Source organism: Neurospora crassa, linkage group VI, assembly GCF_000182925.2.
Source record: "Neurospora crassa OR74A linkage group VI, whole genome shotgun sequence".
Classification (NCBI taxonomy): Eukaryota; Fungi; Ascomycota; class Sordariomycetes; order Sordariales; family Sordariaceae; genus Neurospora; species Neurospora crassa.
This window is the reverse complement of record NC_026506.1, coordinates 76,672-104,466: the sequence shown is the minus strand read 5'-3', so window position 1 is coordinate 104,466 and position 27,795 is coordinate 76,672. Positions and strand designations below refer to the sequence as shown.

At 50.2% G+C, this 27,795-nt stretch overlaps 3 protein-coding genes across 4 annotated transcripts; 1 reads left to right on the top strand and 2 right to left on the bottom strand.

The window, feature by feature from the left end:
- Positions 1–208: 208 nt before the first annotated feature.
- NCU07117 lies at positions 209–2,981 on the bottom strand. 2 transcript variants are annotated; one of them, XM_011396702.1, is made up of 4 exons: positions 2,585–2,981; positions 1,435–2,512; positions 751–1,357; positions 209–671 (listed from the first exon to the last, which is right to left on the bottom strand). In XM_011396702.1, exons 2-4 carry the CDS (start codon positions 2,334–2,336, stop codon positions 600–602), a joined length of 1,581 nt encoding a protein of 526 aa, XP_011395004.1. In that variant the 5' UTR covers positions 2,337–2,512; positions 2,585–2,981; the 3' UTR covers positions 209–599. The 2 variants fall into 2 exon arrangements, with proteins under 2 accessions (XP_011395004.1, XP_011395005.1); XM_011396703.1 differs by having other exon boundaries at positions 1,435–2,515; positions 2,585–2,874.
- A 6,786-nt stretch (positions 2,982–9,767) lies between these two features.
- On the top strand, positions 9,768–26,227 carry NCU07119 (nonribosomal peptide synthase 2). Its single transcript, XM_955209.2, has 5 exons — positions 9,768–10,140; positions 10,274–16,988; positions 17,078–17,148; positions 17,213–25,892; positions 25,953–26,227. Exons 2-5 carry the CDS (start codon positions 10,509–10,511, stop codon positions 26,085–26,087), a joined length of 15,366 nt encoding a protein of 5,121 aa, XP_960302.2. The 5' UTR covers positions 9,768–10,140; positions 10,274–10,508; the 3' UTR covers positions 26,088–26,227.
- On the bottom strand, positions 23,770–27,236 carry NCU07120 (DUF1264 domain-containing protein). The gene is made up of 2 exons (XM_955210.2): positions 26,334–27,236; positions 23,770–26,256 (listed from the first exon to the last, which is right to left on the bottom strand). The coding sequence occupies exons 1-2, from the start codon at positions 27,052–27,054 to the stop codon at positions 26,219–26,221; spliced, it is 759 nt and encodes a 252-aa protein (XP_960303.1). The 5' UTR covers positions 27,055–27,236; the 3' UTR covers positions 23,770–26,218.
- Positions 27,237–27,795: the final 559 nt, after the last annotated feature.

Below are 27,795 nucleotides of genomic sequence, written 5' to 3'. Positions count from 1 at the left end.
CGTATGTACTAATCTGATGCCAAGGCCATCGCCAACCAAGGGCGTGTTTCGAATCCCAACCCAGAGGGGCAGAAAACTTTTTATCTGATCCGATCATCGGCCCCTAGCCCCATTGCCCGCAATTTTTCCGCCCATCTGATGATCTGATAATCGCGCTGCACGTGGAAAAATCGCGCGAGTGGTAAAAACCACCACACCACCGTCAGCTCCCCGAAGTTCGTTGTGATTATCCCTGCCAATGGGAAAAACATGTGCAAGACAGAAGAAGGTCGAAGAAGTGTGTCTGTCCACAAGGTATACCCAACGCTATTTTGCTTCAGCTGCAAAACGAGACAAGCATGAAAGCTAGTATGCTATGCCAAAGCCAACAACCGAAAATAGTAGAAGAAAAATTATGTACAACAGAAGTAAAAGTGACATGTAAGGAAATTTTTCTTTCCAAAAAAACCATGTGATACCCCCAAAGGTATTTTTCCGTTCCAGATTCAGACAATCATCAATGGATGTTAGAAAAAAAAAAAAAAAAAAAAAGAAAAGGAAAAATCGCTCTCGCTGTGACACAAGCAACAACATTGGTATCATCGTGTTCCCTCCCTTTCTTAAGCACCGAAAATCGACTTGACAATCTCGCCAGACCGTGTAGACAGAACAGAAAGAAGAGTATCAGACAACTGTTTGCCACCGTTAGTTAGCGTTCATCCTTGACAGAATGTACCCCCGTCATCAGAGGGACAGGAAAGGAAGACTTACACCATGAGTTCCCTCACAGCATCCTTGCAACCAGATGCCACTGCCCTGGGCAACCTTACCCTCCCCAAACTTAACCGAATAATCGCGGTTGGCCTCAATTACCCTCGTGCTCTTCTCCTCGCCACCCTGGACAAACCACCTATCCTTGGATGATCCCTTGGCAGCTTCAGCGACCAGCGCCTGATCGGCCTCAGGCAACAGCGGCCACGTGGGCTTGAGCATATCCACATGCGCCATGCGCTTATAGCCAGTAGCGCAAATGATCACGTCCACATCGAGAGTCTCCTCGTCCACAATGGGTCCATCTGTGACATCAGTCTCCTCCTCCTCGCCGTAGAAGTAGCGGCCAACCTTGATCTTGAGCGTATCACCCTTCTCCGAGACCGAGACGACCTTGCGCGCGGCCATGATACGGTGGGGCCATTTCGTCTCGTCGGTACCGAGCACGCGGCGCTGGTGGTACATGACCTCGTAGAGGTGCTCAATGAGCTCGAGACGGACAACGCCGTAGTTGGTCGCCTTGGCGTCGGCGAGAAAGTGGGTGCGGTAGGCCGAGGGGCGGGCGTGGATGGTGTCGATGAATTCGGGGTTGAAGATGGAGTTGACACTGGTAGAGAAATGTTAGTTGCATGTTTCCAGAATGCAAAAAGATGGTAAAGGAAGAAGGAGACAGAGAGAACGTACAATGGGGAATCATCAGAAGGCTTCATGAACTCGGAGCGCATAATCATATATGTCTTGGAGTTGGGGTAGAGGTTCTGGACGTTGTTGAAGATTTCCGCCGCTGACTGGCCAGCACCGAGAACAGCCACGCGCACGGGAGCGGACTGGTCGCGGAGAAGCTTGGGAATCACGCTGGCGTACTGGCTCGAGTGGATGACGCGGGGGTGCTTTTGGGGAAGAGGCTTGGGGATCGAGGCCTGGCCGCCGAGAGCAAGCAAGACGTTGCGAGCCTGGAAGGTGGTGATCTCGCCCGTAATTACGTCGCGGGAAGTAACCGTGAAGAGCTTGTTTGGCCCGGAAGACTGAACGGGCTCGACGGCCACAACCTCGGTCTGATACCTTACAACGTCATCGAAATGGCGTGCGCACCACCGAAGGTAGTCCTCGAACTCGACTCTCGCAGGGGTAAAGGTGCTAAGGTTGATGAAGTCGATGAGGCGATCATTCTGGTGCAGGTAGTTGAGGAAAGTGAAGTGGGAGCGGGGATCGCGGAGAGAGGCAAGGTCCTTGAGGAAGGAGATCTGCATCTTGGCTCCAGGGAGGAGCATGCCGGCGTGCCAAGCGAAATCGGCCTGCTTCTCGAGGAAGAGGACCTTGGGCGACTCGGAAAGCTGGCCGGCCTCGATAGCGTCGTGCGTAGCAATGGCGACGGAAATACTGGCGGGGCCGAAGCCAACGCAAACGAGATCGTGGATCTCATCCGAAGGCGTGTGCCTCAAATGGCGGCTCTTGGAGAAGTTCTTGTATTGGCTGGTGGTGGTAGCAGCGGCAGAACCATTGCTCACGCCATTGGCCACAGGCTCAGAGGTGTAACCACTGGACGAGACGGAGGAAGAGTCATCCATGTTGCAGTGAGGCGACATTTCTTAACTGTTGTGGGTGTTGTAGGGACGCCGGAAGGCTGCTTCACTATGGATATACGGCGGAATGACGGGATTATGGCGGCACAGCAACAGTCGAGCTTGGGCGATCCCGGTGTAACTGGCTGCGGGGATCAAGTCCAATGGCGAACAACGTCTGTGTGACTTGGGGTTCGTGTCTGCTGTAGTGAATCCACGCGTTAACTCCAACTTGTACTGAGTGTGTAGATGTCAGGAACAGAGTTGCCCACGTTATTTTGTCTAGGATAAATGCAAGTCGTAGTAGAAACCAAGAAGAGGTGGTGCTCAAGAAGCCCAACGGTAGTACCGGGTGAATGTGGGAACGGGAGGAGGATGGGAAGGGAGAGATCAAGTATCACCGCGAGCGTTGCTTTGTGTGATGGAGGAGGTATAGGTAAGGGGAAGGAAGGGAAAAGCAAGAGGGAGTGGGAGTGGGAAAAGTAGGTGGCAGAGGCGGCCGTTTTGATACTGTGGTGTAGAGAAGAGAGTTGTTGATCTTTGACGGCAACTTGGATCAAGGAGGGTCAGGTACAATACACAAGTAAACACGCACCGTGTGTCGCCATTCCCACTCGGAGGACCTACATGGTGTAGTCAAGCGTTCTCGTCCCATGTTGCGGTTCCATCTTGACTGCTCTCTGCCTCGAACCGAGCTGTTCGCTGCTGGGGACGAGTATGTGAGCTAGTCGGGCCAAGAACCAAACGTGCTGCTGTTGCTGGTGTTTACCGGGCTATCCTGGCTGTGTTGCGGAGCTCCATCCGGCTTGTGGTGCAATCCATGGCATGATTCCAACGTTGGATCGATTGCGGGGACGGATTTGAGGACGGCTTCTCGGTTGGTGTTCTCAATTCATGTGTTTTCGACCCTCACTTTCCTCCCACTGGTAAGTCGGTCCCGCTTTTCCCGTCGCCATGGTGGTGTCTGGTTTTCCTGGCCATTCCGGGCCCATGGACCTGGTGTCAGGACAGCATCACCGTATCGTGGCTCTGAGACTCACACTGCAGTGCCGAACTTCTCGATCGACGGCTGGCAGCAATCAGTGTGGGTTGACAGTGTGGTGGGGGCAGTTCAGTTCGGTTGTTGTGACGATGATGATGGATGGGAACTTGAAATGGAGACGAATGGTGGGGTTGGTGATGACTCCATTCCAGTGGGGTTGGAATCTTCCAAACGGAGTCCTGGTTGGCCAATTGCCGTCAAGACCTGGCGTATGTCCGTTTGCTTGCCAGGTTCGTGCTTCACAGGAAGGCGCCACAAGTGGGGTACGCCAGGCTCAGGTCCAGGAGCGGGATGCGTCGGGGCGGCACCGGCGTTATCTTCGGATCAGATAAGATGCGATCAGTGGATGTTTTATCTGATCTCGACCATTCAGGCACCACTCATGGCCCGAGACCGTCTCGTCTTTCCGCAAGTCCGAACAGTGAACATGGGCCAGGGGTGGAAGGTACAAAAAGCCGCTGTCACAAGTACGACGCCAGAGGGAGAGGCGGGAACGGGCGGAATGGAAAGGCGAGAGAGAGAAAAAAAAAAAAATCATTATCAGATCGGACCTGGGTGGAGTGCGGTTTGCCTTTGGACTCCGCCTTTTTTTTTTCTTCCCAAGGATTGCGTCACCGATCATTGTCTTTTTCTAGTCATTTCGGCCGTTTGAGGACTGTTTTATTTGTTGAGCCGACTTGACCATTCCACGAGTTCGTGTAAATGCGCACACTCTGATCAACATCGGTTTCAAACACATCTCTTCTCACTTGTAGCTCATCAGTCTGCCACGCTGGCTGAGCTTCCGAGTGAAAAGAAAGGAGTAGACGAGAATAAAGCTGAACAACCCAGTCACTCCTCTTCCCCTGAACCAGTGACTCCGAGTCTCATCTCATCCACAGTGGGATGAAAATTTGACTCATGTCTATCCGTACTGGGATGCTTGGTCCGACCCGAGGTGTACATACCCTGTTGTGGGGGGCTGGATCCCGTCATGAATGGCCCGGCAAGGGCACGTCTTTAGCCTTTTCACCATTCTGGAGCTTTCCGCGGGCCTACGGGATAATATCTGATGATCTGATAAGATTTGATGGAGCTAGCACCACGCAGCATCCATCCATCACCTTGGGGCTTGGAGACCGAAACGCCGGATCATTTATTCCCTGCAAGTGTCGTACCGTTTTTGCTCCTCCGTTTGTTCCTACCACCGCCAACCCCGGCCGTGTTGTCGTTAATGGCGCAAATGAGACAGCGGCAACGAGGGGCGTCAGTGACATGGTGGCTTGATATCAACGAACATTGAAGGCCATTCAGCAGCATCTTTCGAAACGTGTTGCAAGTAGCCTTCTGGAGCTTTCAGTCAGTTCTCGATACGTCACAATTACTACTATACTAGGTTTCCGAAACTTGTTCAAGCGAAGTGGAAGTGCTGTAATCGACATGCTTAAGCAAGAAAGGTACGTAAGCTAGTGGATCGATCAACATTGCCTAAGACAAAGTCACGCAGGTACAATGCCTGCATGTCTAGCAGATGAAGAAAGGTGCTGCACTGAGTTTTCCGGGAGAACCGTCATCATCATTGATATCGCGGAGAGGTGAAAGAAAAAAGAGGAAGAGAGGAAGAAAGGATCTTTTTAAGGAAAAAAAAAAGGACCTAGGGAAGAAAAAGAGCTGGATAAATCCGGGGCCGGTGTCGACGGTGAATCAACTATATATACTTAGGGCGTGTTCCATTCGTCTTTTTTGGGTCTTTTCACCGGGATTTTAGCGACTTTGGGTGAAAAGGTCGCACAGACCAATTTTCACTGGGTTACAGCCTTAGCATTACGCTCTGGTGAAAATATAGGTGAAAATCGTATTCTATATACTTTTATAAAATCTGTGAGCGTATAGCGATAAATCCACCAATTGAACCCTCAAACAACGACCTTTTACCCCTATAATCAATAAAGGCATTCTATATATACTTTTATATAGCTAGCACCTATTGGTAATATTGTTTTAGCTATAAATTGTAATCCTCTATCGATTGTAGTAAAAAGAGGAAGGTTCTATATACACTTAAATCATATAAAACGGTCGATAAATATCGATCTGTGTGCTTAATTTCGTTTGTCTTTTTTTGTGACTGCTAGTACTAATCTCTTAACCGCCCGCTATAGCTTCTTAAAATTCGATTATATATACCTCCTCCTTTAGTATTTCCCAATCCTTTACTTAATTGAATATTACTAATACTAATTAAATTAAACTATCGTCTATTTAATCCTCTATTCCCCTTACCCCCCCTCCCTCTAGTAAGAAGGGTAAAGGTAAGGTTAGCGTTTTAGAAATTCGATAAACCCCAGTTTAAAAAAAGACTACCCTTAAAATTCTTACTAAAATTATATTTAATAGTAGTATATTATAGAATAATTTTAAAGAAGGTATATATTAATTAATTGTACGTTAGTTTGCTATAAAGGGTACTACTTTTACTACTACGTAAGTTCGTAATAAATATAGGACCTTTAAAACGAAGTAGCGGTTCTAGGATTTTATCCGTTTGTAATCGGGGTTCGGTCGCAATAATAATACGGGCGTAATTATAGCACTACTAAACGTTTAGGATAATTTAATTACTATTAATTTTATTAAAGATATTGATTTAGGTAAGGATTTACTAATAAAATAATATTTTATAGGAATATCCTAAGATTATTTAATTTAAGTATACTATCCTCCCCTACTTCGAATTTATAGAGTACATTTTCGAAGGTATATATAGTACTACTAGTTTAAATATAATTACCCTATTTAAATTATTAATTAACCCTACTTTATTCGAAAATAATATTAATAACAAGGAGGTTATTATATAAATTAAGGACGAAAATAATAATAATAATAATAATAATAAAAACTCTTTACTAATTCTCCACTATACTTGCGGTTTATAAAAGAAATTATCGGCTTCCTCTAATATTAACTTAAAGAAAAAGAAGAGGATAAGCTATAATAAAACTATCCTTAAGGGTATATTAGTAATTACTACGGTTATTATAGTAAATAGGAGTTCGAAGTAGCTTACGATTGTAATAGGGATTTTTAATAAGGATTAAAATAATTATATTTCTAAGGATATTACGGAAGAAGTTTAAAGAAGGTAAGAGGAGTTTGAGAAGAAGGTTAAACGATTTTATTACTTAAAGTTAGAGAGGAGGAGACGATATTTTAATAAAATTGAAGAGGAGTTAAAAGGGGATTAATAATAGGGATAATAATAAAATCTACGAAATTAAATATACTATAATCTACTATATTTCTAATAATTATTTATTATATTAAACTATATTAAATTCCTAATTAGCGAAATTAGTGCGCGGGAGCTCCCGCCGACCCTATACTTCTCTTTTTTTCTAGTTTTTACTATAATATAGAAAATCTTAAACTCGTTTAAATTATTATACAAAAAGAATACTAGAGTCGCCTAGATAAGTTGTATATACTAGTAATTTTATATTATAATTAGTAAAAATATTAAAATAAAGGTAGTAATAATAGAAACGGGGATTTCTAGTACGGGTCCGCTAGCGGGAGCTAACGTTTTAATATAATATATCTAATATAAATACTACCCCTAAATTCAATTTTAACGAAGTGTTCGATTTTTAATATATTTGTTTATTTTTAATAATAATTATTAAAATAATTTATTTCTAATTAATTCTCCCCTCTATTTAATTTTCCCTTCTATTTAATTTTCCCTTCGGTTTTTTTGAAATACGTGCAATAATCCCGCTATATTTACTTTGTAATTTTCTTACAATATTTATATATTAAACTATTCTTCCCGCTTCGTATCTCCTCCTTATTAAAGTTGGTCTACGGTATTTCCTCTTCCTCTTCCTTATCCGGTATATCCGCCCCCTCCTCCTTAAAGTAGGTAAATACCTCGTCTTCGTTATTAAAATTAACGTTACTATATTTAAATATAAAATTTAAGACTACTATATAAGTATAGATAATAAGAGTTTGCGTTTTAATAGGAAAGATTAATTTAGAGGTAAGGATTTTGAAGGTTAGTTTTAATTTATTAATTACCCTTTTAATAATAATTCTAATCTAACTATATTTTAGATTATATAGCTCTTTATATATTATTAGTCTAGTACTACCCTTCTTTAATTCTTATAAATAATATTATACGCTACGGTATAGTATAAATAATCTATAAGAATAATTATACCTGCTATTGGCTAAGTAAAAGTAATTTGTTGGAATTGAGAAGCTACGCGCTAGTGAAGTGCTAAAGATTCGACCGTTGTATATAGAACCTTTATACCCCGGTAAAGTAAATACGATATAGTTATTAAAATTATATACAAGTATAATATTTATTAAGAGCCTACTTTTATAGGTTTGCTAAATAGGTTATTCGTTACTATTTACCTTTATAAGGAAATAAGAATTATCGAGAGCACTTAGTACTTTATTAAAATAGGGATATAACTTTAGGTTCGTCTCAATCTTTATTAGGGTATGTAGAAGGGGGAGTTTAATTTTCGATTGGGCAAATTTAATATAAGCCTTTAATATTTAATAAAAGGCCCTATTTATATAGAGAATCGAAGTAAATATAAATTATTAAACTTTAATAGGACTTTAAAACTAATTTATATATAGTAGTAGTACTTTATTTAATAACCTATTCTAAGAACCAATAAGTAGTATCCTATAATATTATTAATAAAAAGATTATAACCTTCTTATTTATTTATAGCTTCCTCCCCCTATATAGTTTAACGTTGTATTAAAACTATATAATTAAAGTAAATATTGTATTTGCTCGTATACGGATAAATAACTATAATCGACCTTAATATTTAAATAAGAGGTCTTTGGTAATAAAGATTCCCTTTAAGGGATTAGGGTTTATAACAAGCCGGTTACCCGACTGTATTACTACGATAATCGCTAGAAATAAAGCGATATATATATGTACTTTGCGCTTACGTATTGTAATTGCGGCAGTTCTAGTAGATGTGCGCTATATCTAGGGGGTATTAAGGGGGGTAATATACAGTATTTATAGTATATATAGTATTAAAATTGTACTATATATTGGGGGTAGCGAGTTTGGGTACTAAAATTTGCAAAAATCTACCCGGTTGCGATTTGTAAAATATTGATTTTTCTGTTTATCCGGTAAAAAAGTGGTTTTGTACTTTAGTTGGTTAGAATATTAAAAAGCGGGGATTTTTTTTTCACTAGGTTGTAAAGACGTGCACGGACGTTGTAACCCGGTGAAAAGGTACAAAGTTGTCTATGCCACTCGGGGAATACGATTTTCACCGGGTCTTTTCACCCGGTGAAAACGCTAAAAAACGACGAATGGAATACGCCCTTAGGTACCTGGGTACCTAGCTTTGCGCGGGCTGCTCCCAAGGTCAGTGCTAGGGCTAGCGGTCAGGGTTAGGTGTTAGAACTCGTTCCGGGGGTACAGGGGACCGATGCCGAAAGGCCCCCGCGTGTAAGATAGAGTTTCAGCATTTCAAATGAAAAAGGTGGTTTCATTTCTCGCTGTTTTGGTGCAAAAGTGGTGGAATGTCTTTTGGTGAGGATTCCCGTCGGTCATGGTCGCTCCCGTGCCCGAGCGATGCCAAAAATGCCAAGCTTTGGGTCTTGGCTGGCAGTTCCAATTGGTCAGTTTGGACTCCACTGTAACCTTGGGTCATCTCACCATCTCGATTTTTGGTTTTCCAAAGAAGGAACGTCCGCACCGTCACTGGCGGCCAGTGTGATAAGTTGCAGAGACATTTTGAAGAATTTGCACTTCGATCTTGAAAGTGAAGGTTACGAGTACTATCAAGCATGTTTGGATAATTGGATCTTGGCTCTACCGACAAAAAGGGTACCTCGATCTGCAGCTTGTCTTTCATTTGTGACGGTATCCAGATGTGATAACTTTGAAGACCGGCATTGAGTACCGAAGCATAAGGGTATCGGTACCTTGCATATCCCAATCAAGGTACGAACATCTGGATTTCATTCGTGAATGATCACCAGCTGGAACAGGCCAAGACCTCGCTGTATGGACTGGCGGCCGGAGTTGACGGCGGGGAGCGGGAACCGGGACACGGAACGGCCCCTCCTACCTCTACATAGTACGGTATTGTGAACACCACCGAGCTTGGGCCGGGCTCAACTCGGGACCGGACAAAACACGGGACAGCAGCTGGAGACCACACGGAAGGAAGGCATCTGTTTGATTTTTGGAAGAAGACGACGCCGCGGACGCAATTTCCGGCACCTTCCCAAAACACTGGCAAACAAGGGAGGACAGTCGCATTGCAACTTCCAAGTTTCGACTGGAGCGATCCATCGCAGCTCCACTAAAATTACTTATCGAGCGAGCTAGGCAGGTACTCGAACCTATCGCAAAGGGAAGGATGCCGCCATCCATGGAACATCACGTCGTCTTTCCCCTCTCCAGTCTCTCGCTCCCGACTTCACCACCACCGTCTCCCCGTCTCAAGCGTGCCTGGTGATTCCAACGTCGTCAACCACAGACACAGACACAGACACGCACACAGATCTGCACCCCCGTCCCTCCTACTCGCCTTGGCACTCCAGTCCCGGGATAGCTGGCTGGCCCATCACAGACAGTCTCCCACTTCCAAATCAACGTTGACTGAACTGAGCCTCCTCATGTTGTTCTTCTTCATGTCGACGGCCTCTGACCAATGATTCTGCATAGAAATCAAATCATCCAACATCAAGTGGCACTTCACCCTCAAGCACAGCCAATCACCAATAGCAGACGTCGTAAGTCTCTCTCTCCCTCTGTTTGTGTCCATTTGAGATCTTGGTCATGTATAACACATGATGGCCGTCCTTGGGCAGGTAGCGAATAAGATTGACGCCTTGGGGACTCGTGTTAACGTTTTGGGTATATCAGTTTGCAAATCAGCAACACCAACTGGAGGCACTCAGGACGCCCTCATTCCTTATTGGACAGTCTCACCACATTATATCGGGCACTTACAGCCGCCTCCCATCCCGGTGTCCCACTACATCCGCCGCGCAACCGCTAAACACGGGCTCCTACCCGGCTCAATAATAGCACTTCATCGTGCTGAAAGACAACAAAAGGCCAAAGAGGCCATCACCACCAACTAACTAAGCAACCCACAATGGCTACAGTCGACTCGCGCCCAGACATTGCCCTCTCCATTGCCAACCACCCACCAAGAAAACTCCCAGGTCCCAGTCTCCTTCATCATCTCGTACAACACCGCTCCGAGACAAGAGGTAATGATGCACTTGCCATCGACTACCTCGCCCCTGACGGCTCGCGGGTCTCACTGTCGTACCACGAGCTGCACAGAAGATCTGACTCCCTGGCGGCCAGGATATCGTCTCTCGTCGGGCCGGTGACCAACGACGACTCACAACCTATCGTCCCGGTCCTCGTCCCCCAATGTCCAGATTTGTACATTGCCCAATTGGCGATTCTCAAAGCCGGAGCGGCCTTCTGTCCCCTTAACCTTGATATTCCTCTGGAAAGAGCAAAGTTCATCCTTGACCAAGTCTCGGCTGCCTTGGTCATTACCACGCCCGAGTTGGCGGAGAGGGTGCCCGAGGATGAAACGGGCAAGTTGGTTCTCCTACTCACCGAAGAGGCTTTCACAGCCACAAAGACAGTCGAACACAGGCGACCAACACCAACGAACCTAGCCTATGTCATGTACACCTCCGGCTCCACAGGAACTCCCAAAGGCGTGCCCATCACCCACGACGCTGCCACTCAGTCTTTGCTAGCTCACGATCGACATATCCCCGAGTTCTCACGGTTCCTTCAGTTTGCTGCACCTACCTTTGACGTCTCCGTCTTCGAGATCTTTTTCCCTCTCTTCAGGGGAAAGACACTAGTCAGCTGTGACAGGTCGGCCATGCTCAATGATTTGCCTGGGGTCATCAATGAATTGGAGATTGATGCTTGCGAGCTTACGCCTTCAGTGGCTGGAAGTTTGTTGCGCAAGAGGGAAAATGCCCCCGGTCTGAAGCTACTTCTGACCATCGGCGAGATGCTCACCCAGCCCGTCGTTCGTGAATTCGGTGGCAGTGATGCCAAGGATAGTATCCTCTGGGGCATGTACGGCCCAACTGAAGCTGCTATCCACTGCACCGTCCAGCCCGCCTTTGCTGCGGACTCTGTTCCCGGCCTAATTGGTTTCTCCTTTGACACGGTCTCCTCTTTCATTCTGGCGATACCTGAGGGGGGAGTCGACGCCTCAGAGATAAAGGTTGTTCCGCTCGGCGATGTTGGTGAACTCGCCATCGGCGGTCATCAGCTAGCCCCCTACTACCTAAACCGCCCAGAAGTCACTGCTGAAGCTTTCGTTACTCACCCCGTCTACGGCTTGCTCTACCGCACAAAGGACAAGGCGCGCATGCTCCCTGACGGCACAATGCAGTGTATGGGCAGAATTGGCGATGGCCAAGTCAAACTTCGCGGTCAACGCATCGAGCTAGGTGAGATTGAACATGCCGCTTTGCGTGCTCCGGGATGTCACTCCGCTTTTGCAGCGGTAATTAAAGGAATTCTCGTCCTCTTTTGCGCTGCCGATTCAGTCGATTCCATGGCTACCAAGATTGAAGACTGTTGCAAAGCCTGGTTACCTGGATTCATGGTCCCTGGTGACATTATCGTCATGACAGAATTCCCACGCTTGGCGTCAGGAAAAGTGGACAGAAAGGGACTGGTTGCAGAGTATGAAGCCACGCAGGTTAGCGGGCCGCCGAAAGTAGAAAATTTTAGAGATGAAGAGGAGAGGCAGATTTCTGTCTTGGTGCGAGATACCTTGGGAGTTGTCGTGCACCCAACCCAGAATTTGATGCATGCGGGCATGGACTCGTTAAGTGCTATCAAGATGGCGAGTGTACTGAGGCAGACGATGGGGGTGGAAATTGGAGCCAACGCAATCCTGGGGGCCAGGACAATCAGAGCTTTAAGGGAAGTGATCAGGGGTCTTGAGGCTGAGGGAACTGATGATGAAGAGGGCCAGGAACGGGACATGCAGACGTATCAGCCGGCTGAGATCGTAGCCAGCAACGACATTTTGAAGGGACGGTTGGAGGATATCGAAGCTGTGCTGTCTTGTACGCCGCTTCAATCTGCGATGCTGTCTGAAACCACTGCCAACCCGAGGGCGTACTGCAACTGGTTGAAGCTCAATTTCCCGGAGGGCTCCACGGAGATGGATATCCGGTCGTGGTTTCTTCAGCTTGCGCACTCAAACGAGGCTTTACGGACGGGGTTTGTTCACCATGGCGGTCAATTCCTGCAGGTCATCTTCCACTCCCTCGCCGACTCACTGATTGCGGCGGTCGACAACATTTCTGATGAGTTCTCCTTCTTCGGTGATGACGACTTCCTCCGCCCCTTCCGCATTTTCCTCTCCTCTCCCCCAGCCACATCATCTATTACGGCCGTCCTTCAGATTCATCATGCCATCTATGACGGCTGGTCAACCGATCTCCTCCTCTCTGACCTTCACTCCTTCATCAACGATTCTACTCCCAAGTCACGTCCCCAATTTAGCGCCGTCACAACCTACTACCATTCCGCATCTTATCGCCGGTCTTGCAACTTAGCCCGCGAATTCTGGGCTCAACATCTCGCTGGTTTCCAACCTCCTTCAATCCCAGAACTGCGACCCGACATCCCTCCTTCTTCCACAGTTCAGTCCCACTCCGTCCATCTTCCCTCTCTTTCTCCCCAGCAAGTCAAGTCCGTACTTCGCGAACTTGGCTGTACTCCGCCAGTCCTCTTCCAGGCTGCTTTAGCTTGGCTATGGAGCGTTTACGTCGGAAGTCAAGACGTGGTCATCGGCACGGTAACATCGGGGCGAACGATTCCTGTGCCGGGCATTGAGAAGATCATCGGACCGTGTATTGCTACGGTGCCGCTGAGGACGGATCTGGCAAGTGTGAGGACGGTGAGGGATTTGCTGGGGAATGTTCAGGCGGTGGGTAGGGAGGTGATGAAACATAGCGTGTTGCCACTGAAGGAGATCAAGAGGGTTGTAGGGATTCAGGCTGGACAGAGTCCGTTTGATGTGCTTCTTGTCTATCAGGAGACGCTCGAAAGCCCGACTAGGGATGCGAACAGGGACGGAGAGAGGAAGTTCGTGGAGTTGGAACAAGGTCGGGACTGGCTTGAGACGAAACTTCTCGTTGAAGTCGAGCCCCACCAGGATGGGTATGGCCTGACCCTCACATATCACATTGATGCATTTACCGGGGCTCAGATCGCCGTCATAGGGGATCAATTGAGTGTCCTTGTTGAGGCTATGCTCCGCAGCTTGGACACGGACGTATCCTGTCTCAAGAAAGTATTTCCGAGGAAACTGTTGTCGATCTATAACGAGCACCCCAAGACGCTTGAAGGGGTGCCAGATTTGGCGAAGGCTGTTGAGGTAGCCGTTGAGAGGAACCCGAATCAGGAGGCACTTTGCTTTGCGGAGAGGATTGCGGAAGATGGCACCGTAGTAGCGAAGAGTGTGAGCTACAGGGAGTTGAACACAATGGCCAACAAAATTGCCTGGCTGTTGAAAAGCCAAGGTGTGGAGAAGGGAGACATTGTGGCCATTGTCATGGAGAAATCGGTACTTCTCTATGCGGGAATACTGGCGATTCTCAAGGCTGGATGTGCGTATCTGCCTTTACTGCCCACCACGCCGGTTGAGAGGGTAAAGACAGTTTTTGGGCAGGCTGGTCTCCGGCACTGTCTGGCTGATTCTGACTCCGCGACAAAGTTTGAGGAGATTGGAGAGGTCAAGTTCACCAACCTCGAGACTGCGGACCTAGGCGGCCTCTCTAATGAAAACCTCAACATCCCAGTCGATCCTTCCCGCATCGCCTACATCATATACACCTCCGGTTCTACTGGGATACCCAAAGGGGTTTGCGTCACCCAATTCAACATCGTCAGCAATCTGGACGTCCTATCTCGCATCTACCCATCAATACCCGGCAAATCCCGCCTCCTTCAGTCCTGCTCCCAGGCCTTTGACGTTTCGGTCTTTGAGATCTTCTTCGCCTGGACCCAATCCATGACCCTCTGCTCCGGCACCAACGATATCCTCTTTGCCGACCTCGAACAATCTATCTGTTCCCTTGAAATTACCCATCTTTCCATGACGCCTACCGTCGCCTCGCTCGTTTCCCCTGAAAATGTACCTGGTGTGGAATTCCTGGTGACGGCAGGAGAACCGATGACACCTGCGGTGGCAAGTAAATGGCACAAGCAGCTATGGCAGGGCTATGGCCCTTCCGAGACTACCAACATCTGCTCTGTCAAGAAGATGACCATCCCTCCTCGTCACAGGACACGACATTTGGGTTTCACCTTTCCCAACACCAGCGCGTTCGTGGTGTGTCCTAACTCTGATAAGCTCGATCTGGTCCCAGTCGGAGGGTTTGGTGAGCTTTGTTTTGGTGGAGATCAAGTTGTCAAGGGTTATCTCGGGCAGGAAGACCTGACAAGTAGGAAGTTCGTGGTGGATAAAAAGTGGGGGAGGGTGTATAGGTCAGGCGATCTGGGTAGGATGCTGGCCGATGGTAGTTTGATGATTTGGGGAAGGGTGGATGAACAGGTGAAGGTGAGAGGTCAGAGGGCTGAGCTGGGAGAGGTTAATGCTGTTGTGCAGGCGGCGGTTCAGGCAAGTGCGGGCAACAAGCTGGGGGGTAGTTCGGTGGATCAAGCGAATGGCGTGGAAGAAAAGGAGGCCGTAGGAGAGGATGGGAAGATGGAGGGCAACGGGACCGAGTGCGCGACACTGTTCTTCAAGCCGAATAAAGGAGTGGCTTCCACCAGCGCAGGGCAAGGACAAATCGTCAGCTTCTTCGTCCCCGGTATCCATGGCCGCACAACAACATTCCAGATCCTCGAGCTCGACGATGTCCTTCAAAGTGAAGTCCGCTCCATCTTTCAATTCGTTGAGGCACGAGTACCAAGTTACATGATCCCTTCGTTCATCATTCCTCTCACCAAGCTGCCCATCACAGCATCTGGTAAGCTCGACCGCCGCCTCCTCGAAGAGACCTTCACCTCCCTTGCCCAGGAGTACCTCGCCTCTGCTGGCCCTTCGATTGGCTCCAGCGACAGCAGTGATGACAGCGGGGAGTGGTCAGAAAACGAGAGCAAAGTGGCAGAAATTGTTTGCCGCGTCTTTGCGGTTGACCGGAGCAGCGTGAAAAGATGGACGCCCCTCACGGCTTTCGGATTGGATTCCATTTCTGCTATCGAACTCTCCAAGCAGCTTTCATCTCACCTCGGCGGCAGGCGCCTCGCAATATCAGCAATTCTTCGAAGTTCTACCGTCGCGAGAATCGCGTTGGCGTTGTCCGAGTCGCCCTCTTCCGGGCCCCCGGCAGCGGCCACGGCAAAAGAAGTGGGAGCGGAAGCAGAAACGGGAAAGGAGAAAAGCCTGGAGTTGTTGGTCTCAGAACAGCTTTCCCGGGCTATTACAGAGCAGTTTGAAGAGAAGGGGAAGAATGTAGAAAAGGTGTTGCCTTGTACACCACTACAGGAGGGTATGCTTGCTGCTTCTATTGGGCGTGAGGGTGGGGCGTACGTGAACAAGATGCTGCTGAAGCTCGGAGCTACTTGCAATGTGGAAAGCTTGAGGCGCACGTGGGCCAAGGCTTGTCAGAGGCAGGGGATTCTAAGGGCGGCTTTTGTGTCCACTGAGGATCCGGAGCGGCCGATGGTCCAGGTAGTGTTGGAAGCTGGGAGCTGGGAGATACCATGGCTGGAGTTTGGTGTTTCTTCAGCCGATGATTTGGGGGAAGTCATCGAGAAGCACGTTTCGACCCTCTCCGAGCCGGTCGACTCTTTCAAGCCGCCCATTTCACTTGCGATAATCAACAGTGGAGATGGCAAGTTCCTGTCATTCATCTGCCACCACGCTCTGTACGACGGAGTGGCCATCCAGCGTTTGCTCTACGAAGTGGAACAGCTTCTTGCCGGCCAGGAGCTACCTCCAGCACCGAAATATGAGCCCTTCCTCCGCGAGAGTCTGGCGTTTGCGCGGGCACCGGAGACGGAGACGTTCTGGAGGGAGCAGCTTGCTGGACTGCATCCCCGTCTGTTGATCAATTCGTTCCACTTTGCTCCTTCCAGCACAGCTGAGTTGCCAGCGCCGGTGCTACTGAAAAAACCCATCCCAATTTCACTCAGTCAAGTCCTTAGCAAGGCCAGGCACTCGAGCGTCTCACTTCTCTCCCTTGTTCAAGCCTCATGGGCCACCGTTTTGTCGGTGGTACTTAGGACGGAAGACGTATGCTTCGGTAACGTGCTCAGCGGTCGTACCTTGTCAATCGAAGGAATTGATGAGCTCGTGGCGCCTTGCTTCAACACAGTCCCGGTGAGGATGAGGTTGGACGATCTCGACGGACGCAGGAATTTTGACTTGGTAAAAGCATTTGGCCAGCTGGGGACTAGACTTTTAGAAGGGCCTGGGTTTGCATCTTTGAGAAAGGTGCAGGGGCTTGTTCAGGCACAAGAGAGACTTTTTGACACACTTTTGTTGCTGCAACAAGGTGGCGGATATGGGGAGAAGGAGGACAGCCTGTGGAAGGTGGTGAGAGATGAGGGTGATATGGATGTGAGTTCTCCTTTGCTGATTGACTTGTTGGTGATGATGATCAAGGGACGATAGGTTGTAGGATTTGCGCTGACGGCTAATTAACGCAGGTCCCGATCGTGGTTGAGTTCGTCCCTGACGCGGAGAAGGATGAGCTGCTGGTGAATTTGCATTTGGAGCGGTAAGTCGTCTCAGAATCCGTTTTCTATGCGATGGGAAAGGCTTTCTGACACGAACTGAAACAGTGGACACTTCACCAAGGATTTCGCCGACCTGGTTCTTGATCTCCTCTTCAGCACCCTCGACAACTTCCTAAAGTATCCTGCCTCGCATATCTGGCAATTGGATACCCTTCCCGCGAACCTGAAGGAGAAGCTCACAGAGATGCCTTTCAATGACACTGAAGTATCAACCTCGTCGGCCACTCATGTCCAAGCAAACGACGCGAGGAAAGACGAGTGGTCCGATCTTGAGTCCCGTATTTGCAATGTTCTGGCCTCACTTATGACAAACAAGGACCGTCGGGTTGGGAGACAGACAACCATCTACCAACTCGGTCTAGACAGTATCTCCGCCGTGCAGATCGCTTCGATGCTGCGAAAGGAACTGGCTTCTGAAGGTACGAAGGTGAATGCCAGCGATATCATTGCGCATCCTAGTTGCGCTTCATTGGCTGCGTTCCTTGAGAGCCAGAGGGGTAACAATAAGGCCGTTGTAATTGAGCCGAAGACCATCACGGATGACATCGCAAAGCTTGCCGAAGAGGTTCAATCCCAGGCTCAACAACAGCTTGTCTCACAGGGTGTCCGGCTTGAGAATGTGGAAAAGGTTTTGCCTTGTACTCCGTTGCAAAGCGGAATGTGGATGCAGTTCGTGCAGTCCGCTCAAAAAAGAGGGAGGGATTACCTCAACTTTCTGGAGTACCGGATCGATACCGCAAAAGGTGTTGGACTGGAAGACCTGGAGAAGGCGTGGGAGATACTCTTCAAGGCTCAACCCATCCTCCGCACCGGCGTCATGGCCGTTGAGCATGATGACTGCGCTTTTGTCATGGTTCAGTACCAGCCTGATGCTGTCAAGAAGCCGGTGCTTGTGATCAAGGGACAGCCTTTTGAGGTTGAGAAGTGGCGGAGTGATCTCGCTGACGGCATCCTGAGCGAAAAGCAGTCCGTGCCGTGGGGCGTTTCTTTGGTTGACGGTGATGATGGGTTGGCGATGCACGTCGGCCTGCATCACGTTCTTTACGACGCGCATTCTCTGCAAGTCCTCATGGTAGAACTTGCCAAAGCTGTCTTTGACGATGACCTCATCCCGCCGACGTCTACTGAAACCGGAACCGCTGTCGCGGATATTCTCACGCAAATTGAGACTTCCCGGCAGACGGCCGAGAAGTTCTGGAAGGGGCAGGCAGAGAAGACGGTTATCAACAGCTTCCCAGTGATGACGCCCTTGAAGGAGTCGACCAGAAAGATCCAGGTGGAAACGCTGCAGGGTGGCTTGTCGCTACCTGAACTGGAGAAAGCTGCGGCCGAGTCGGGGTATAGCTTGCAAGTCCTCCTTCAGGCTTCGTGGGCGCGGGTGCTGTCAGCCTACTTGGGTGAACCGTCAGTGACGTTTGGCGTGGTTCTCTCGGGTAGAAACACGGAAGCGACGAGAGACGCGATCTTTCCGTGTATCACCACCTTGCCGGTCATTGCTGCGAATACCACGAGCAACGAGGAATTGCTGCAGGGGATGATGAAGTACAATGTCGAGCTATACAAGCAGCAACATCAGCCGTTGGCGAAGATTCAGCAGTGGCTTGGAAGGCCAGATACGAGGTTGTTTGATACACTGGTTGTTTATCAAAAGTTCTCATCTAACACCTCCACGACTGCAACCCAAGCGCCGTGGAGCCTTGTCAAGGATGCTGCGACAATCGATTACCCCGTCTCCATTGAAGTCGAACCTCAACCTAACGGAGAGGTGAAATATGCCGTCACTTTCTTCGACGACGTCCTCCCTCGTCAGCAAGCCCAGCTCGTTTTGAGGCAGTTTCAGGCAATGGTTGAGTATCTTGCTCTTCATCCAGCTGCTCACGAGGATGGACTGTTGGAGTGGCGTCCGGAGCTGTTCGCCATCGTTCCCCCCGAGAAAGCCACCTTGCCGGTGCCGGACGATATTCAATTCCTCCATCAATTTGTCGAGGTCCAAGCTCACAAGACTCCCGAGAAAACGGCCCTGTTCTTTGCTGATGGGTTTGATTCCCGTGGCGAGCCCATAGGGAGGCAGTGGAGTTATGGTGAGCTTGATGCTAACGGAAACCGGGTAGCGAACCTGCTTTCAAGACATGTCAAGGTTGGAGATATTGTGGCAGTCTACTTTGATAAGTGTCCTGAGGCGTTCTTCGCTATCTTAGGTGTCCTGAAGGCGGGATGTTCGTTCGTGGCACTGGATCCTGGAGCGCCCGAGGCAAGAAAGGAGTTCATTGTCCAGGATTCTGGGGCCACCGCCTTGTTGACCACGGCTGGCAAGTCCACACAGATGGACTTCGTTGTCGAGGTGCCGGTCATGGGTGTGGATCTTGAGGCGTTGAAGAGCATGTCGGCTGACTCGCCGTTCTTGAATCGGGAGCTACTTCCGTCTGATGCGGCTTACTGTCTTTACACCTCTGGCACAACAGGCACCCCTAAAGGTTGCGAGATCACACACGACAACACAGTCCAATGCATGCTCGCTTTCCAGCACATCTTCACCGGTCACTGGGAAGACACATCCCGCTGGCTCCAGTTCGCCTCCCTGCACTTCGACGTTTCTGTGCTTGAACAATATTGGTCCTGGTCTGTAGGTATTACCCTTGTCGGCGCGCCTAAGGACCTCATTCTCGAAGATCTCGCAGGGACTATCTCCCGATTGCAAATTACGCATATCGACCTCACTCCTTCTTTGGCAAGGTTGATACACCCCGACGATGTCCCGTCTCTGTGTCGCGGCGTGTTCATAACAGGAGGCGAGAGTTTGAAGCAAGAGATTCTGGATTCGTGGGGTGATAAGGCCGTCATTTACAACTTCTATGGTCCGACGGAGGCGACAATTGGCGTGACAGTGTACCCAAGAGTTCCCAGGAACGGGAGGGCGAGCAATATTGGGCGGCAGTTTGTGAATGTCGGTTCGTACGTGCTGAAGCCGGGCACAGACAAGCCTGTCCTGCGTGGTGCTGTTGGCGAGCTGTGCGTCTCTGGCAAGTTAGTTGGCAAGGGTTATTTGGGGAGGGGAGATCTTACCAAGGAGAGGTTCCCTACTTTGCGGGTACTTGGTCAAGAGGAGAAGGTCTACCGCACTGGCGACCTTGTCAGAGTTTTACATGATGATTGCTTTGACTTTTTGGGGAGAGCGGATGATCAGGTCAAGCTCAGAGGGCAGAGGTTGGAAATTGGGGAGATCAACCATTCGATCAAAGTGGGAGTGGAGGAGGTGCAGGATGTGGCGACAGTGGTGATACGCAACGAAAAAGCCGGCAAAGATTTCCTTGTTGCTTTCGTGACAACAGCCATCAGAACGCAGGGAGTGGAGCAGCAGAAACTGGAGGTGATCAAAGACGGAAACGACACTGCTGAACTGCTTCACAAGGTCCGGCAAGCCTGTCGCGCAAAGCTCCCCGGGTACATGGTCCCAACCTACGTCGTCCGTCTGCCGTACATCCCGTTGTCAGCGAACAATAAGGCGGAGATCAAGGAGCTAAAACGTCTCTTCTCCTCGTTAACGCAGGAAGAACTCGTCAGCCTCTCCCCTTCTGCCTCCATCGCCCCCGGCAGCTTGACCCCTACTGGTCAAAAAGCTGCCTCCGTCCTCGCAGAGATGCTATCCATCTCCCCTGAACTCATTAACCCCTCTACCTCTATCTTCGAGCTGGGTCTCGACTCCATCTCTGCCCTCCGCTTTAGCCGGGTGCTCAAGCGATCCGGTTTTCCTCAAGCCTCTCCGTCACTAATCCTCAGCCATCCGCTCCTTGCCGACTTGTCACAAGCCTTGGACTTGGGCAAGGCGCAGTCTAACACCGCTCAAATTGCTGCTGCCAAGCAACTCGTGCAAGCGTGCCAGCATCGCCACATGGCGAATGTCTGTAAAGAGCTGGGGCTGAAGAGAGAGGAGGTAGAGTATGTGGCGCCGTGTACCGGGTTGCAGGCTGGTATGACTGCCCGGAGGGAGAAGTATTATAATACCTTCCTCTTCAAGGTGACGGAGGGAGTGGATGTGGAGAGGTTGGAGAGTGCATGGGATGAGGTGATGGCAGAGTACCCGATTCTGAGGACCATGTTTGTGCAGACCACTGAGGGATTTGTTCAGGTCGCTGTTAAGCCTGGAGCAACGGGCCCAAGGCTGAATTGGAAGCGATTGAAGGTCGAGAAAGAGGCTGAGATGGAGGAGACGGTAAAGGAGACGAGAAGGGAGTGGCTACGAAACAATGCCGGGAGGATTATCAAGCGAACCATGGAACTCCAGCTGTTCAGTATCCTTAGGTCCGATCTCCAGAAGGAGCGGCTTTTGGCGTTGCACATCTTTCACGGCGTTTATGACGCCAACAGCTTGGAGTTGATCCTCCAGAAGATGGCCTCTGCATATCTCGGCGAGGTCGGTCAGGGTGAGAAGAACCCATCTTTTCTCGAAGCCCTCTACCACGGCCCCCTCCAACCCTTTTCTCACTCCAAGCCTTTCTGGCTTTCACACTTCAACAATGCCAGTCCCGAGCCGACCTTCGCCGTCGTCGAAGGCGCCAGCACAAAAGCCTTCAGTTCCCGCACAACCATCCCTTTCGCTCTCCAGAGTTTGAGCAAAACTCTAGGAACAACAAACCACTCCCTCCTGCAAGCCGCTTGGGTCGCCGTCTTAGCCAAACAGTTCGGCGTCAGAAACCCAACGATCGGAGTGATTGTTTCGGGACGGGCTATCGAGCTTGAGGGTGCGGAGCACGTCGTCGGCCCGCTTTTGAACACGCTGCCGTTCCGTGCTTCGGTTGGCAATAGAACGTATAAGGAGCTGGTGAAGAGTTGTCATGACTGGAATTCGAAGGTAGTGGAATGGCAGCATGTACCGCTTAGGGAGATTCAGAAGTGGTGTGGAAAGGCCGGGAACGGGCTGTTTGAGGTGTTGTTCTCGTTCCAACAGGAGCAGACTTCGAAACCCCAGGAAGAGTTGTGGACGGCCATGGACGAGGATGTCGACACGCAGGCTGATTATCCGCTGGCGCTCGAGGCAACCTTGACGAGTAATGGGGAGGTGAGATTGTTGATTGTCGCACAGGAAGCGGTAGTTAGTGAGAATATTGTGGAGAAATTGATGGAAGGTTTGGTAGAGATTATGACGGAGATAGGAGAGGATCTGGAGGGAGTGATTGTGGGTGATGATGGGATCAACTTGGTCACGGGGCAGCAAGAACCTGGACACGAGGCCAACAAGGTGGAGGATGTCAACAAAGGGAGAGAACACTCCGGGTTTATCTGGACTGAAGCCACCAAAACGATTCACGAACAGATTGCTATCCTAGCGGAGGTCGCTGCTGACACAGTCACCGAGACAACCTCGATCCTGGAGCTTGGCCTGGACAGTATCGACACTATCAAACTTTCTGCACGGTTGAGGCAGTTGGGTGTTAGTATCAAGCCAAGCGAGTTGATGAAAGGGCAGACAATTGAGGGACTGCTTCCTTACTTGGAGAAACAAAAGCTCACGAACGGCACGCAAGCAAACGGCGACAACTTACGCGAAAAGACCTTCTCTAGTCTGAGGGACAAATGGGTTGACAAGATCCGCGAACAACAAGAGGGAGATGTAGAAACAGTCTTGCCCGCCACTCCCCTTCAAGACGGCATGGTCGCCGAGATGGTTCATTCGGACTTCCAGCTGTACTTCAACCACAACATCATGGAGATTGAACCGCATGTCGGCCTGGGCAAGCTCAAGTCTGCGTGGCAGACCGTGGTCGCTAACTCCCCCATCTTGCGGACGTCCTTCTTCATGGTGGATGATCCCACGTTGGATTTTGCCTATCTCCAGGTTGTCCACCAACAACTCCCCGCAGAAGCCATGACAGAACTGGAAATTGAAAGAGAGGAGGACCTATCCAAGATCACCGACTATGCTACCGCTCGGGCTCGAAAAGCTGGCGGTCATGCCAGCCTTCTGCAGCTGGTATTCGCGACACTGGGTGACAGGAGATTCGTAGTTCTCTCCATAGCTCACGCCCTCTATGACGGGTGGTCTCTCTCCCTCCTCCACCAAGACGTCCAAGCCGCTTACGAGGGCCGGTACACACCTCGCCCATCGTATGAGGCATACCTGGAGGAGATTCTCCGCTCAGGCGATGACCGATCAACAGCCTTCTGGTCTGGATACCTGGCTGGCGCGAAACCGACGTTTTACCCTCAACTTTCTCTCGAGCAGTCTTCGGTCATTTACCAGCACGAAACTACCTCCCAATCGGACTTCTACAAGATCAAGTCCTTCACCAAGCAGCAAGCCATAACCCTGCAAACACTTGGTCAAGCCTGCCACGCCGCCGTGCTCGCCACCGTTATCCGAAGCCTAGACGTCATGTTTGGCGCAGTCCTCTCCGGTCGCGCCGGTTCAGAAGAAGCTGAACAACTCATGTTCCCCACCATGAACACTGTTGCGGTCAGAAGCGTGCTGCATGGAGATGTAAAAAGTTGGTTGCGATACATGCAAGGTGTTTCAAATGATATCGGTGGGAGGGAGCATTTTCCGTTGAGGAAGATGCAGCGGTTGGTGAAAGAGGGTGGACAGCTTTTCAACACGTTGTTCGTTCTCCAAAGAGGGGTACCCGGCGGTAACACGGGAGCAGGTGGTGAAGTGCTGGTAAGGTCAGTCGGTGGAAGTTCGGCTGTTGAGTACCCCGTTTGTGTGGAGATGGAGGTTGTTTCTGGCGCAGATGGAGGGGAGAAATTGGTTTGGAGAACGGCGTGCGACTCACGGTTTGTGGATGGCGAGAAGGGGGCGGAAGAGTTGCTGAAGAAATTGGATAAGGTGTTGGGGTATTTGGTTGAAAGTGGGGAGAAGAGTGTACTGGAGTTTCAGGAAGGTAAGATGAGGGTTTGTGGGTTGGACGGTTTTACTCCGGCGACAGATGATAACATCGTTGCGGTTGAGGGCAAGGATTTAGTAGAGGATGCAGATGTTGGTGGAGAGTGGTCGGATCTGGAGGAGAAAATCAGGTCTGTCCTTGCAGAAGTTGCTGGCCTGGAGGTATGTGCGGTCCAGAAGAGCAACAATATCTATCACCTGGGCCTGGACTCCATCTCCGCCATCAAGGTCGTCTCTCTCCTACGGAAACAGGGGGTATCGATCCCGCTCCGCCAGCTGTTGAAAGCAAGAAGTGTCCCCGTCATGGCTCAGGCTGCTACTGAAGCCGGAGAGCAGCCTGCAGCGAGGTCCACCGAAGCTCCGGCTCCGAATGACACTGGAAATGGTATCAAAACTGTCAACGAGACCTCTCTGCCTCCCAAGCATATCGACGAAAAGCACATCACCGCCCTATTCTCTCAAGACGATATCATTCCCTCCTCTGCTGGGCCGGTAATCAACAATATCGAGGCCGTCCTCCCTGCCACGGCCATGCAAGTCCACATGCTCTCCGTCTGGCAAAACACCCAAGGCGATGTCTTCCACGCGACCTTCACATATCGTCTCACCGGCAACATCAGCAAGTCCTCTCTCTCGGGTGCTTGGAAGTCTGTGGTTGCCGAGTTTCCCATTCTGCGGACCATCTTCTTTACGAATGACCAGCCCGGAAAGCCAGTAATGCAGGTCATTCTCAGGCCTGATGCCCTGGCAGACAACCCAGCTGAGGATATCGATCCAAAACAGTGGTCAAGTCTGTCAAGAAAGGGTCAAGGTGGATTAGTCCAGCCGTTGAACTCCATGGGTGGTCAACAAACTGACAACGGGGACTGGATTTTGAACTTCACGATCCATCATGCTTTGTACGATGCACTAAGCTTGCCAATGGTGGTTGACCGGTTCGCCGCCTTGTGCGCCGGCGCCAGCATTAGCGGAGAGGCGGATGCTTCCGAGTCGCTTAAGGTCTGGAAGGAATATACGAGGCAGCAGACACATCCAAGTGCGGAAGCCAAGCAGTTCTGGACGGAATACCTTGCCGGCGCGAAGTCAGCACCTGTTAACCTCAACCTGAACACTTGGACGACGAGTTCAGCGACAGGATCACAGTCAACCACAGCAGCATCAGCTCTAGAGAAGGCAGAAGAAGCACCATCATCGCAATCCACCTGGCTACCCGACTTGCTCCGACCTCTTGTAGACGGTCTCTCTCGTTTCCTGCCAGGAGCCATATGGCAACCAGCACCAGCTCCAGAGCATCAATCCCGACCCTCGCGGCGCGTTTCTCTAGTCCAGCGCAATGCCATTGCGGACGTCTCCAGGATCAAGAAGCTGTGTGCCGCGGCAGGGGTCTCAATCCAAGCCCTCTTCTTCGCTGCTTACGCACGTTTCGTTTCGGAAACTATTGAGGCCAAATCCCGAGACGTGGTCTTTGGGGTTTACCTTGCCAACCGCTCTTCCGACCTCTCAGAAATCCCATATCCCACTCTCTGCCTTGTGCCGTTGCGCGTTCGAGTCCAAGAAAGCCTGGTGGACATGGCTAAGCGGATCCAAGACGATCTGTACAAGATCTCCGATCCTGAACATGTTGGTGTGGGACTCTGGGAGATCAAGGAGTGGACAGGAGTGGTGGTGGATGGGTTTGTCAACTTTTTGAGTGTCCCTGTGTCTTCTTCCAACTTTGATTCCAACGAAGCTGTGAGGATGGAACTGGTGAGCGAGGAGGAAGTGAAGGTGATGGGAGAGGCCGAAGACCAACAGGAGTTTTCCATGCCTAAGGAGCTCGAGAACAACGCGGTTAGGAATGCGTATCCGGTGAGTTTGATCGTGTCGGCTCTCCTTGGGATGACGGCAGATGCTAACAATGCGATACAGGATGCAATCGATGTGGAAGTTGCCATCGAGGGTGACGCGGTTACGATCGGCGTGTTTGGGTCGAGGTATAAGCTCGGGTCGGATGGTCCTCGGTTTGTGATTGAAGAGATGACCAAGGTGTTGACAGCATTGTAAGGGGTTTCGGGATCGTGTTCTCGTTTACTTGTATACGGGTAGTATTTACGGCGTCGCGGGATGATTGTTCGTACACGTTCGTTGCATTATGTATTACAATCTAGGTACGATAGAGATATGTTTCTCGTTCATTATTTCTGCTTGTCCTTCTTCCACGTCCAATCCGCATCTGTTGTCGCCGAAAAGTTAGCGTATATCCGAGAAAAGAAGAAGAGTGTTAAGATCGCAAGGGACAGAAAAACTCACCAGGATGCATCTCGGGTACCTCAATATCCTTTCTACCCTCTCTCTTAGCCCTCCAATCCGCCCCCGGGAATCGTTGGTCTCTTTCATCCAACACCTTCTCCATGTCCACGGGGAACTGGCTCTCGTCGGTAAAGCTCGTCATCAACTGCGGCTCCCCGAGGGGCAACTTATCGCCCCTATCGACCTGCCACAAGTGATAGATCTTGCCATAGAGGGTAACCACCTTCTCCATCTCCGTCTTCTCCGCCTTCTCCCAGGCCGCCTGCGGCATCAGCCCGGGAGGCTTGGGCATGATCAACATGCCGCTCTTGACCTCAAACACATGGGTATGCCAGTACCTCCTCTCTTGTTGGGGAAGCGTCTCGTACAGCTTGGGGGTGATCATGTACTCGATGCCCAGGATGCGGGCGCCCGGGTTGGGCGAGTCGTAGAGAATGCATTGTCGCACGTCCTCGGTCAGGTGGGCGCAGTAGTGGTTGGCTTCGACGAAGCGGGTGGGGTCCGAGGCGTACACGTGGAAGGCGTTGAGGTGGGCGCAGATGGATTTGACGGGGCTGAAGTCCTGAGCGAGGGAGGCGCCGGTTTCGAGGGCGGAGGAGAGGGTGGTTTTGGGGGAGCCGGGGATGGAGGGGTTGGAGGGGTCGTGGCAGGCGAGAGAGGGAGTGGGCACGTCTTCTCGGGTGTCGCTGTATTTGGTGGAGGTGGTGTTGTTGTCTGACATTGTGGGTGATGGTGACTAGAGGTAGGTAAGGGAAGTATACTGTAGGTACCTGGATTTTGATCTTGGGGGACGGAAAGAGAAAGAGTTCTTTCATCAACTGTGTGTATTCAGGACTCCGAGTCAAGAAAAGAGGGACAACCGAAATGGTAGAGGTGATAAGCCAGTACCTATGATCAAGAAGCTCTTTCCCCGAGCTAGTTGCCTGGTGACGTCACGATGGTGATTGAGAACCTTCATGCCCCGCGGGTTGCACGCCGTTGCCTGCCGCGAGGAAGCCAAGGTAGTGTGTAAGTGATTGATAGTGTAAGTACTTGAGCCACACCCACATAGCTAACAGAATAACTCCACAAACATCGGCTGAACTGTTAGTGCTCTTTGCTCCGTCACGCGAGCCTCTAACAGTAACATCAGTCCTTTGCTGCTGAAGGTCATTTTACACGTTCGTTACCCGACACTTTTACAGGCCAATCTGCCGGACTCGGCCAATGCTCCTCCTGATCACCACAACACCATGAACATGGATCTCCATGCTACATACACTAGTGTTTGCGCAAACTGATTCAAGGGACGGCCCCCTTCCGTGCCGGTCCGCCCAGTTTCGCCCCGGTCCGCCCCGGATTGGCAGTGGAGACGGCGGGGCTTCTGTGATCATGATTGACTTGAACATGGCTGGCCTCGTCTGTCCGTTGTCTTTGGCTCCTGGCTGCTTCCCGTTGTTGTAAACTTGGACTGCGGGAGGGG